Below are 13460 nucleotides of genomic sequence, written 5' to 3' on the forward strand. Positions count from 1 at the left end.
CTTCTTCTTCTTGTTTACTACTGGTGGTTGGCTTTGGTCGCAGTACCGCCACCTTCTGCTCTGGAGTGTACACGCTTCGCCTATGAGAAAAAAGAGCTGCGCATGAACCGAACACAACACACGCAAATCGAACCGAGCGGTTCGTACGGTTTTCAAAAACCGTTCCATCCCTAATCTAGACTGGAAGTTAATCCTTCAGAAAGTATTTAATCAGAATGGATGGAGAAGTTCTGGACATTAATGTCTGAGTAGTTTGATATTTGGGGTCTATTTAGACGTAATCGTGCTTCTGTCTGAGCCACTCCATTGTAGTTCAAACGCCCCGGTCTCCAGTCTTTTTGCATCCACCAATACATCTTATTCTAGCTTTTTTTGAATATTGAAATCTGTTAGAAAGAGTTTTTAAAAAAGCATACCAACTGTATAATGATATAACCTTAATTTTTGTCTTTTGTAGATTTTTGGTTTTCTGCCAAGCAGACCGTTAGCATGTAAATGATCTAGTCTATGGACATCTGACTGTAGCCACGTCTTCCATATGTTTGCTATTCAATGTATGTCTTAAGTCAGATTTATGTGCAAACTATTGGTTGAACCAGGAATTCTAACTCAGAATTTCAAACTCTGCCAATACTTTCTAGATGTTAGATCCTCCCCGAGACGTGCGTTAGATTTAATCGTAGGGGTAACCGAGTGAAGGGGTTGATTCACAAAACCTTTAAGACAGTTATTTGATGGCAGACCTTCTGAAATGCAACATTTTGACCAAAAGGACACTGAAATCAGACAGGGATGATTAAGTAGATACGTAAAACAAACAACAGGCTATTTAATTTGCCAGCTCTGATCTTAACTCTGCAATCTGTTCAGCAAGTAGAAAGCTTTTCATGCAAAAGGTTTAAAAGAGAAGATTTTCTGACAGTTAATGGGTCATTGAAGCTGCAGGTCGAATGACGGTACAGATGCTCCCAGCTGGTAAAAGGGGAGTGCATTCTGGGATGGCTAAGTAATCCCCACCAGCGATGGCTCTGGGGTGGTCCGGTCCATCTACTATCCTGAAGCGCGTCGTGAGCCAGCACTAAAGATGTAGGTAACCGGACCTGCGCTATTGTCATCCTCATTAAGAGCACAGTGAAGCCTATCGCTTAGCTATGGGGGGAGGGGGGGACAGTGGGTGGGCAGACACATTAATAGAGAGGGTGCCAAAGCATCACATTTAAGTCGAATTTGAATTTCTCCAGATTAAAGAGTTGTAATAAAAGATCGCCTCTGCTATCAGATAGAAACTGGCTCCGTTGGAGCTATGGATTCAATTTTCTTCAATAATTTGATTACTTTTTTTTTTGTAAATTTAAATTTAGCGTTTGTGACCAACACACAAAGTTGTAAACCACCAAGCCAAACAGCTGTGACTCACTAAAAGACTGTTTGTTTTCAGCTTAATAAACTGTACAGCCGATTGTAAGATTGTCATTTTCTAATAGACTGATTGACCTTATTGAATTATTACATTATTACCTTTCACGTTATGGAGATTAACCCTTCAATAATTGCACTGTAGCTTTCTTAAAGCAAATACTGATGCCCACTCCTAGGAAGTTAAGAACAGGTTAGCAAAAACACTAAATGGGCGTGCAGGTGGCGCAGGGGTTAGCGTTAGTGTTGTGCCAATGCCATTTTTTTGGCCCCGATATGATACCTGGCTGCGCAGTATCGGCTGATACCGATACCATCTGTTTGAAATTGATGTGTGTGTATATATATGAAGAACTGCATACTACTTAGATGCAAAATATTTGCCATCATGGCTTTTTCAAGCTGCTGCCTACCTTTGTGAAGCAGGAAAAAGACTAATACAAAGTGACTCCAGTAGAACTTTTTATTGCCTACCTGGAATGGGTGACAATAGTTGAATAAAATGTTGGCTCTCAAAATTGCATCGGTGCCCTATTTGTTGGTACTAGCCAATACAGACAACACCATTTTAGTGCTGGATCGGGGCCCCGCCCGATACTGGTATCTGTATCGGTGCAACTCTTGTTAGCGCGCACGACCCATGTACGGAGGCACTTACTCCTCGACACGTCCCACCCGGGTTCGAATCCAACCTGTGTCCTTTGCCACATGTCTCTCCCCCTCTCTCATACCCCCTTTCCTGTCAGTCTACTGTCGAAAAAACAAGCCACTAGTGCCATCAAAAAAAAAAAAAAAAAATTCCAAAGAAAAAGTTTTTCCCTAAGCCTCCAACTATAAAAAAACTTCTGTAAGTTGCTGTTTTTCTAAGGTAGCCTGTATGCCCACCCTCACAGATGTGAACTTGTTTTAAATAACTAGTTCATCAAGCAGTTCCTGCCTCACAAAGACAAAAACAGCTGATTTTTACCAAAGTCGGGCCTCATACAAGCTTTACAACTTGGCACGGGCATCTGAAGAGTACATTTACAGACTGTAGGTCCCGCTTTAATAGAGAATTTATGATGCAATTTATTACTTAAAAAAAAAACTGCTCCTGCTAGTTGTTTGCATGTCAAACCATTCATAAACATATCAAGTAATACCAAATAACAACTAAATATGTAACAAATGACACAATCATGCTCTTGCAATTTTTTTTCCTCTCTGTGCAAATAAAATTCATCTAAGAGAGAAGAAACATCACCGAGATTTATATAATGAAAGAACAATCCAGGATGAAAGGGGCAACAATGGAGTTTCTAGCCTCAGAGGGACAACCTGATTATGAATAAGTATTTCACAATCCGCTTAAAAATGACTAAACACGTACCGCTTTTACAATACAAGCAAGCCTAAACTGGCAGCATTATGGGGTCTGTTTCTGTAAGAGCCACAACAGGACCAGCTGGCTGGAGGAGATGGTAGGTCATAGGGGATTTAACAAAACTAGGTGGCAAATTTAAACAAAAACTTTTTTTGTTGTTGTTCCAAGACAAAATTAATATTGCTGATTGAGTAGAGGAAAAAAGAGGGGGGAAAGTTTGCTGTGTGCAACTTGAAGAAATGATATGTAAAATCCAGAGATTTATGTCCACTCCAGGTGCTATAGCTGCTTGTGAAACTAAAATAGTGCCACACAAGAGGAGAAAAAGACAAAAATGAAAACTATATCACAAGAATAAAATACTCTTAAATACTCTTAATCTGCAAAAAAAATAAAGATGCAACGAAAGAAGCATGAATAGATTCATTTTCTAATACAATGGAGGCTCATGATATCATTAATTGCAAGTTAGCCTTTCAGTGCAAAGTAACATGACCTTTGAAAACAACAACATAACAGTAGCCCAGACTGCTGCGCTGGCTAGGGCTGTTTTCAGGCTTAATTTAGATATATGTGAGATTTTCATAAACACGCAGCAGCTCCTTTCCTACCCTGGATAAAGGTCTTACGTTTGAACCCTGTTAAAGGTGAAAGACAAGGAGCAACGAACAGGAGGTAGGAGCTACAATTTCATGATTTCAGGTGAAGCTGCAGTCCCTCCTGCTCCAACCATAGCTGTCTGTGTTTGGCTTAAACCAGGGCTTATTATTTGGAATCCAATATTTTTGTCCAATCAGTGAATGTAGCAAAGCTACAGTACGCACTCCCATGATTCATTGCAACACTTTGATGCACAAAATAAAGATGAACCAGGTTAGCTCATCAGTGATGCAAGAAGCCCCTTAAAAACGTCACAATTGTCTACAAAGTGTCCAGATGTGTCTCTGGTTTAAAAATTGAGGGTACGGAAGAATAAGGTCAGGGGGTTGGACAAATCTATCGACAATAGATTATAGACTCAGCCCTTTATCTTTTTTTTTAAAGCGACATTTTTGTGTCTTTTTTGGACCTACGGTTTAGGATGCAGACCATGACATGAAAACAAAATGAACAAAAAATACCCTTATCCCATTTTTAATGGTACACACAAACTACTTCAAGCAGCAGCTCAAGTACTTTAAGTATCTTTACTTGAGTACGTTTTTTGGGGGGCTTCTTGTAACTTTCTACTCCACTTCATTTTGAGGAAGTGGCTGGTTACTTGTTATTTTTGTCTCCTTAGCTTTTTTTATCTGCTTGTTTTTCTTTCTTGAAATGCAATTTCCACATGGAAGATAGCAGCATTTAGGACTAAACTTGGACTCCACCGTTTAAAAGATTTAATGATATTCCGTAGATGTGAGAATCTCGGGACTGTAAATAACCTGTTCATGAAATAACAGTAAACTAATTTAGTAATCATTTATTTGTAACTGGAGTATAGACAGGGCTGGTTAACCATCTCCCGGGGCAAGTAGTTTTTATTGTTGGAAGGATTGAAAAGCATGTTAAAACGGTAATGTAGGCTTGAGTTCATCATCTGACGCATGCAGATACACACCAGGAACCTGTTAACTTAAAAAATACTGAATTACAAAAAACATTAAAAAAAACAAACATGTTTCATTGATATATATACAAAAATTTATATTAGGAACTATATTTATCAAACATTATACTGGGCAAGTAAAAATTGTTTCTGGGCAAATGAAATGTGAAAGCCAATCCTTAACGTCAACCCCTGATAGAGATGGTAAAATATGCCTTTAGCTGACAGATCGACCTGCTTAGAGCAAAAATTATATCAAAATTGTATAAAGAAATATATAAACATTTTGCATTTAAGATAAAACATGTTCTCGTCTGTCAATATGCTCCATCTAGACCTCTTCAAGTGGAAAAGTTTTAGTGTCACCTGGTTTAATTTTGTAAAAACTCTTCTGTAAGGAACCTTTGGCTATCCCATTATTAATCGAAAAAATTAACCGACAGATAAATCGAATTTGCAAAATAATAGTTAGTTGCCGCCCAAACCAGCACCCTACAAAAAGAGCACATACCAACTGTGAAACATGGAGGTGGAAGTTTCATGGTTTAGGGATGACATGCTGTTGACCAAAAACACAGCAGTAATCTGAAAAGACGCAGGTCGAGTCAAAGCCCAGATCTCAATCTGGTTGAGATACTAAGGTAACTTGATACCAAACACCTCTCTGCTCAGCGAGGGACAAACAAACAGCAGGTTGATTTAAGCCAAGGAAATCAGATTAAACCTGGAACCCCACCAGTGTCTTCACAGACTCCTCAGGAGAGCTTAAAACTGCAAATGAGCCAACAACACCTCTTGGCTTTTCTCACCTGCAGCAGCTCTGGTTTTTGCCGCCGCTATCATTAGCGCCCTCTCCACACCTGCAACGCAACAAGCTCGGGCATGTTTTCTGAGGGTGTTAGGATTATTTTGTATAATTCATGCATGCGCTTGTTAAACCCTAATAATACCTGCCTGTTACGTGTTAAGGTTTATGTTTTCCCAAGCAGTTTACCTAATTAGGACGGTTCTTCTGTTAGGATAAAAAGTCATCCTCATTAAGTACGTGTAGGTGGGAGCAATCTGGGATAAAATAAAAAGCTTTTCTTATTTAACAGAGTCTAAAAACTATATTTCTGTCATCACGAAATGACTGAGATGATTTTTCTTTAAGGCCACCTATAATGAACCAGGCATGGTGTGGATTATAGCTGCAGTCAGCTCTGCTGTTCGACTTAAGCATCCAAATGTTCCTGTCACAGCCCAACGGCTACAGCAGCTATTAACTGCTGAGACGAAGGACAGAGACTCGGCTATATATGTAGAGCCTGTGAGAACTGCATTAAAAACCTCCTGTCACTTCTCACTACACATGTAGCTGCAAGTCAGATGAGAAAAGACAAGTATGACGAATACGAGGAGGGGGGATACAATCTCAGAGACGGTGGGAAGGGATTGTCAAACTCACGTCTGGGTTACAAGTACCTTCTTTGTCATTAAGGGGAAGTGCGCTCGCTTGCTTTGTCTCCAATTAGATTTTCTGAAGAGCACAAAGACATGTTTAAGAGGGGGGTTTAAAATAATGACCCTTCATCATGCAGGGAAGGCCAGAGGCAGAAGCAGATAATGTTCAAAGCAAGCGCTGTAAAGTGCAAAGTCATAACAACAGATGCTGTTGAAGATGGCGGGAAAACGATGCCGTGGGGTTCTGGTGGAGCGAGAGGCAACATGAGTAAAGAGGAGGAGGGAAGCTGGATAACAGGTGCTGAAATGACAACGGCAGAAAAAGAACACGCACACAGAGCAATGATCAACTTTTAATGCGTTTTTCCCCCTTTTTAACCTGAATAAAAGCAGCACAAAAAAAACACGTCTGGGAAAAGGTTTTAAAGAATTGCTTGTGAACAAAGTTTCGTAGAGCTGTTAAAGAAATCGATATTTTCCATGAATAAACTCCACTTCCTCTCTGTGAAAAACCCGAGTCAAGAACTGCTGTGGGGAGCTCTGTGGGCCTCTGGTGATGAAGAGTGTCTGACTCATCCTACATCGTCCCAGACAGTACATTCTTTCCATTGTGCTGCAGTCCTGCTGCCACATTGCAGTTACCCCACTGGCAACAGCAGGTCAGTCTGTTAAAAGACTCATCAACCTCTCTGTATCCAACAGAACGGCACATAAAGGTCAGACGGCTTATTACAGACTGCAGCAGTTGATGAACTATCATCATCATCAGCAGCCCTGATGAACACGCCTCCATCCCAGAATTATACACTTGTTGAAATTCAGTTCAGTCTCCTTAATGCATTTTAATACATTTGCTGATTTGCAGTAGATGAAAAAGGCGTCTTTTTTTTTTTTTTTTTAAACTAATAATAATTTCTGGTTTTATTAGGTAAAAAGAGTCAGACCAAATAAAGTTGTGTGAAAACTCTCCTTAGCAAAAGTGTAAAACTATTTTATAACAAACTATTGTAAAAAAATAAAAATAAAAAAAATAAAAAAATAACACCTAAAAAAAGTACAGAAGCCTTCTTATCTAGCAAAGTACTTCAGCTGCTTCTGTTCAACCATGGTCGCCATGGGACACCCAGACGTCCCTTCTCCTTTAAACAAACCTTCCAGCCCAGATAAACCTCTAAAGAACCTTTTTTTTTCCTTTTTAGAGCTTTGATTGTTTAAAAACTAGGACTGATTGGTTATTGCTAAAAAACGGCAAAAAAAAAAAAAAAAAAAAAATTTAAACAATTCTCCCAGAATGTGCCTTAGAAACCGCCTTAGCAACCGAATACTTTGCTGCAGCCATTAACCCAGTGTCATCACACTGGGTTAATGGCTCTCAGATTTGGGTCTTTTTCTATCCATTTGCACAATTCTTTACCTAATATAAACAGTAATTCTGTTAAGAAAATTTGTTTTGATTTTTTCATGTTAAACATGTTTTATGCCTTTTAATTATTTGCTATTTTTTTATCACCATCGTATCAGATATTGAATATTTACTGGGTATTGAAGTTTGAAATTCTAGCATTGTTAACTTCAAGAAGGACCTGCTGACTGTATTCTGTTTGTCATCCTTTGGAATATGCTCATTTGTAGGGCTGGGTAAAAAAAATCAATTTAATCGATTTTGAATCGATTCCTTTACATTTTCGCAAAATTGATGTCTAGGGAATGAGATCGATTCATTTTATAGTGACGCGCATGACGTTCACATTCAAATGAGCAGGAAAGATGCTCTCAAAATACTTTAAGCCAGACAGCTACAAATATAGCCAATAGCTTGACTAAATACATTAACAAATGGGGGCTGACCAGAAAACACCCTGTAGTTGTTACAGACAACGCTAAAAAATATGGTTTGTACAGTGGAGATAATGCAGCTCACACACGTCTGCTTTGTCACGTCTGCTTGCTCGAGTGAGGCTTCACTTTTTCACTTTTCACAAACAAGTTTGCAGTTTTGAAACAGTTTTGTTCACATCTCATGTTTTAACTCTCATGTTTAAACTGTCACATTAAACACAAAGTTTGCACTTTGTGTTTAATGTGACAGGAAAAAAACTAAATACATGAGTATTTTTCAAACAGAGCTGAACCACTTTCATTGTTGTAAAAACAAATCGAATCAAAATTAACCAATTTAGAACTGCATGAATCAAAATCGAATCGATTCAGGACTTTGATGAAAATACCCAGCCCTACTCATTTGATGAAGTATTTTCATCGCCTTCGCTTTCCGTTTCAGTGTGTATAGCCGCCATTTTGGCTGTCCAATCTCGCAGATTTAAATCACCCTTCCAGGTTTTGTATGGATAAAACAGAGAACCGGCAGAAGAGCGTTTTTCTTTTAAAAAAACTGCTTTGCTTTTGTCATTAGTATCTGAATATCACTCTTGTATTGATCGTAATTAACGACAGAAGAGCTTTTTCAATTAAAGGTTTCATCCCATCTAAAAGCTCCTCACCTCATCTACAAGGACGAGTCCATCAACGTCTGATGCTCATTTCAGTCCTTCAGGATCTAGTTTGATTCAAGGCCATGGGGAGTATCAGAACCAGTTCGAACCAGTTTAACTTTTTTCCGCCGTAAGCTGCAGGAACATCTGTTACCATGGACGAGAGCAAAACAAATGCGTACCTAAAGTAACCCACTTTTAAAAAAAAGTACCTTTAACAAATAAACAAACAGGCTAAACACGGCAGTGAAATCTTTGTTTGCGTTATAAGACCTGAAGGAGGCGGCTGATGTAAACCCGCCACTCTTAAACCTCCCTACCGCCATGGAGAAATGCACAACCGAGAAGCAAAGATGTGGTGGACCAGAGGAGACCTTTATAAAGACGTCAACATGTGGAACTTCTACCTCAATATGAAATTAGCTTATTTAAGTGTTAAATTTATGATCTTCGCTTTTCTCCGCTGCAGCGATGACAGGTTCAAATATGGTCATGTGTCGTGAAGACAGTAGAAAACCAGGGTCTGTTTCCTTTAGAAGGCCACAGCAAAAATCCTTCCTTCTGAATGAAAAACTAATTTCCTGTAAAGACCGACAGGCTGTTTTACTGCACATTAAAAAAAGCCAGCGAGCTGGATTTAGTGTTTCTTCCATCTATTCTGTTTACAGATTTCAGAGGTAAAACCACTTCAGGAACAGACCTGAATAAACCAGAGACTGCAAATGTAATGGGGGATATAGATGGGAGCAACTCGAGGATCAACAGAAGGCGAAGACCTCAAGGAATTAATAAAAAAAAAACTAAAAAAAAAAAAAGAGCAAGAGGGCTCCAAGTTTATAGGAGGGAAGGAGCCGTGTTGCAATGAGAAGACTATTTAGTAAATAATGGTAAACAAACCAGATCTATGCAGCTGTGCTATGCTGAATGGCCCATGTAAGGTTTGTGTGTTCCTATTAAACCACAGAAGGTCTAAATAGTGACACAGCACCTGCAATAAGATGAGAGGAGACGAGCGCAAGGAATGAAAGGACACCCCAAGAAAAAACAAAAACCTATCTCCCAAAATGGTTGATTATAAAACAAGCTGGCAGAGTTTAAGCAGCAATTTATGACTTTACTTCTCCACATCAAAAGAAGGAACAAGCCATATTCTACAGGTCTGAACAAAGAACCAAGAATTAAGTCCAACAGGATCTAAAGGTTAAAAAAATAATAAAAAAGAGTTGATGATTTTATTTATGGACCGCTCAGAAGGAAAACATTAGAGCTGATTAAAGCGGAGCAGCTGAACTAGGAAGAGTAAAGTCAAAGCAAGCTAACCTTTGGCAGCATGGGTGTAGCCCTCTTGCTCTTCTTCTCAGAGGGATCATCCAGCATGTCCGGCTCAAACGTGTAGAGCTCAGCTAGCTCGTTCATGGTGAAGTGTCTCTCGATCTGCTGCTGATCCACAACTCGGTAGGACAGAGACTGCTTGGTAACCTGCCGCTCGTAAATCTTCTCCTCCATTGTACCCTGATGGCGAAGGATAAAACGGGGGAAATCAAACGCATTACTTTTGACGTTTTGAAAATATTCTTTTTTGCTAAACTGAGTCGTTCATTATCTAAATTTCCTACTTAAGAAAACAACAACAAAAAACTGGACATAACAGCGAAAAAGATTTGATGAGGTCTTTATGTTCACTAGGGCTGGAACAATCCATCAGATTAATCGTTATAAACTGATTAGTGAAATAATCAACTAATTTATCCATCCATCCATATTTACTGGAGTGAACATACTCTACATGTCATTAGCATAAATATCAATTCACTTTGAGGAGTAATTACACCAACATTGTGTAAACGTGTCAACATTTTGCATTCAAGATGACAAAAAAGTTAAGAATCACCATCTCTGTCTGTATGCTGCCAGTTTATCTCCAAACTCTTGTTACTTACATAACGAGAAAGATTTTGTTTTATCCTGACACAAGAACTATGATAAACTTATCAAACCATTTGAAAAAAACAAACAAACATTAGTTAATTAGTTAGTTAATCTATATTTTTATAGAGTTGCACCATGGGTAAAAAAAAAAAAAAAAATTTTTAACATATACCATACTGAACAGGTTAGTAATGTTGGGGGATTAACAAGCACATACATGATAACAAAGAATGATCCTAACATGTTAATATGCTCCATCCAGAAGTCCTCCTCATTCTGTACAAAATCTTCTGATGAAAACTTGTTATTCATTTTTTAAATCAAACAAATAATGAAAAGATTAATTGATTAGCAGAAATAATTGTTAGCTGCAGCCATAATATTAACCTGGATTATAATCCATCATCTAATACTTTGGTATAAAGTTATATAATGTTGCTTTAGAAAAACCTCTAGTTTATTCATAATCTATCATAAGGCAGTAAGACCTCCTTGTAATGATAGAAGGTAGCTTTATTGAAAAAATTAAACAATTTTCAAATTCTGAATGGATTCTCTTATCGGTTTCTAAAGATCAACGTATGTAACCGACAATTGATTTAAATTGTGTAAACTAAAATTTGTCAGCTGATATTTCCTGCTCCTGCATTCATATTTACTACAGTTACTTCATTAACATGCTGTTGAAATATATAATACTAGTATAATTTTGTTACCCAACTACACGGTCATGCAATTCAGTCAATAGTTCAAAAAACAAAAACAAATTGAGATCAGATTGAAGAGAAATAAAAAATTGAATGAAATTTGAGTTAATTTCCAGTCATAATCTTGATTAATAGCACCCTGACTTTCTCTGGGATCCTAATAGTTTTTTTTTTTTTTTTACTTTAGCTTCTTTCCTTTTTCTTGTGAACTGCGTTTTGCATAAAAACAGCATCCAAGTGTTGCATCATTACAAAGTGGAAACATTGGAGATGCATTCTCCTTTAGCAGACCATCTACTTAGTATACTTCTATACTAAGCACCTTGTTGGAGCCTTATTAATCTTATGCTTGCATTGCACAAATAAACGTCAGAATGTGACTGTATACAGCACGCATATGGATAACTGAACTGCAAAGAGTATTTGTTGGTGATTTAAGCTAAATGTTTTAATTCTCTCGGGACTGTTGCATATTTGGTGACACTTGTAGCTTATTTTTATCATAAAATCTTTCAAACAGGTAAAAAAAAAATCTGTTTAGTTTGACATATTCTTATTTTCAACAGCTACTTAGATTACTTATAACCAGCAGTTTATTTGTTTTTATTTGACTTGTTTTGCAATTATAATGAGTACTATTTCCATCACATTTACCAACATTAATCTCATGTTTGTGCATTTAAAACTTTGTAGATTTTTGCATCTTTTATTAAAAAAATTGAAACAAAATGAGTTGTATGTGGTTCATCCCTTGGATAAAGAGACTTTTTAAGCTTTTTAAGGCTTTTAAACATTTTAATGTTGTTCAGAAGGTTTTCACTTGATAGCCTTATAAAAACATTGTTAAAAATGACATAGAAGAGAAATGGATCAATTTGAAGATTGAATGAATAAAAATAAAAAAAAAAGTATAAAAAAAAGCTCACTTGTGCAAGAAACCTGTAGACGTAGACAGGTTTGACCTGTCCAAAGCGATAAACCCTGAAGATACTCTGGATGTCATACGACGGGTTCCAGGAGGCGTCAAAGATGATAACCCTGTTGGCCGCTACCAGGTTGATGCCGAGAGATCCAGCTCGCGTTGATATGAGAAACAAACGACCCCTGAGTGAAGCAGAGAGATTTCAGTAAGGTGTCGATCTGTATTTATATGATTCTCAAAGATCCAGGAAGCACTGCACCTTGTGTTGCTGGTGTCATTAAAGTCCTCGGCCCACTTCTTCCTGGTAGGAGCGTTAGTGGAGCCGTCCAGGCGGTAATAGTCGATGTTTCTATACCATTTTCCTTCACCTTAAACAAACAGTTCAATTTAGTTTGCTTTTTTTAGCATTTTTCAAACAGATTCACAATAGCAGAGACACAGCCATGTTGGTTAGATGCAGTGTTTTGTCTCAAAGGCGGCCAACTTCCCCCTGAAAGCCTTAATAACCAACATTTTAGTATGTTTTCAATTAGGACACTCTGATCTTTTCATTACAAATTACAAACCCTTGAGCAAACATTTTTTTGCAGAATAAAAAGTGGAGCTCTAATCATTTTCAAAATGAAAGCAAAAACAGCTGGCGAGGTTTAATTAGAAACACGACCTCAGAACAACAGCGGCAACATGCATCTGTGGGGGTTCAGGGGTAAAAGGCATATCAATATGCAGCTGAGTACACGTTGCAATGCTTCAGCATCCTCTGAAGTTTGCTTTATTGTAAGTCTAACAGTAAATATTAAACTCTAAAAAGCAGAAATGTGATTAAACCTGCAACGGCTCATTATTAGAAATGTTGTTATGGAATTTCAGCAGCTTTAAAACCTCAACTATAAAAAGAGAAGCAACCAGCAGAAACACCAATAGTGCCTAAACCTCACCTTTGTATGGAGAGGGTTTCTCAGAATCCTCGCCTCTGCTGGAAAGTTCTAGAAAATCCTCTATCAGGTCAAGAGAGATGAGAGACTGACTGAACACCAACCTGAGGACAAAAAACGGACTTTGGTGTAAACCTTAAACATCTAGAACTGCGGCTCTGAATACAGATGTGCACAAACATCCTTACACTTTATCTTCTACTTCCTCAGCCATGCGCAGAATTTCAAAGAGTAGCATCATCTTTCCTGAGTGCTCCAGGATTTCGGCGTCGGCCTCAGTGACAAACTCTTTGTACCAGTCGGCAGAGCAGGGACTCCCAGGCGTAGAGCCGCCCACCCGGGTTGCTGGAGTAGAAACACAGATCAATACTTGGGTTACTTCTTCCACATCAGATGTACAAGATCAGATCAGATGCACAACAAAAAAAATCTATTTAATAGCGACATTATATACATATAGGAAAGGAAGCACATTCCTAAAAAAAAAAAATGCATGTTTCAGGTTCAAACGAAAGAAAATGTCTCTTATGGCTTTACTGTAGCTTCACAATACCCATGAGTACAAAATGTCAGCCATAAACCAGCTGTAGTTCAAGAACTAGCCATTATTGTTTAATGCTGAGTCATCTGATCAGTTTGCTTTTTTTCCCCTCCTACAGCAGTTC

The 13460-nt window shown here is 38.1% G+C and overlaps 1 protein-coding gene across 1 annotated transcript in view; it reads right to left on the bottom strand.

Moving 5' to 3' along the window:
• The window catches only part of atrx (alpha thalassemia/mental retardation syndrome X-linked), a 48743-nt gene that overhangs the window by 17119 nt on the left and 18164 nt on the right, over positions 1-13460 (bottom strand). The window contains exons 25-29 of the mRNA XM_015400463.1: positions 12984-13140; positions 12799-12899; positions 12120-12228; positions 11865-12042; positions 9623-9814 (exon numbers count right to left, since the gene is read on the bottom strand). Of these exons, the coding sequence (XP_015255949.1) occupies positions 9623-9814; positions 11865-12042; positions 12120-12228; positions 12799-12899; positions 12984-13140 (737 nt within the window). The remainder of the gene's footprint in view (positions 1-9622; positions 9815-11864; positions 12043-12119; positions 12229-12798; positions 12900-12983; positions 13141-13460) is intronic.

Source organism: Cyprinodon variegatus, unplaced genomic scaffold (genome assembly GCF_000732505.1).
Source record: "Cyprinodon variegatus isolate N-32 unplaced genomic scaffold, C_variegatus-1.0 Scaffold31, whole genome shotgun sequence".
NCBI classification, from domain to species: Eukaryota; Metazoa; Chordata; class Actinopteri; order Cyprinodontiformes; family Cyprinodontidae; genus Cyprinodon; species Cyprinodon variegatus.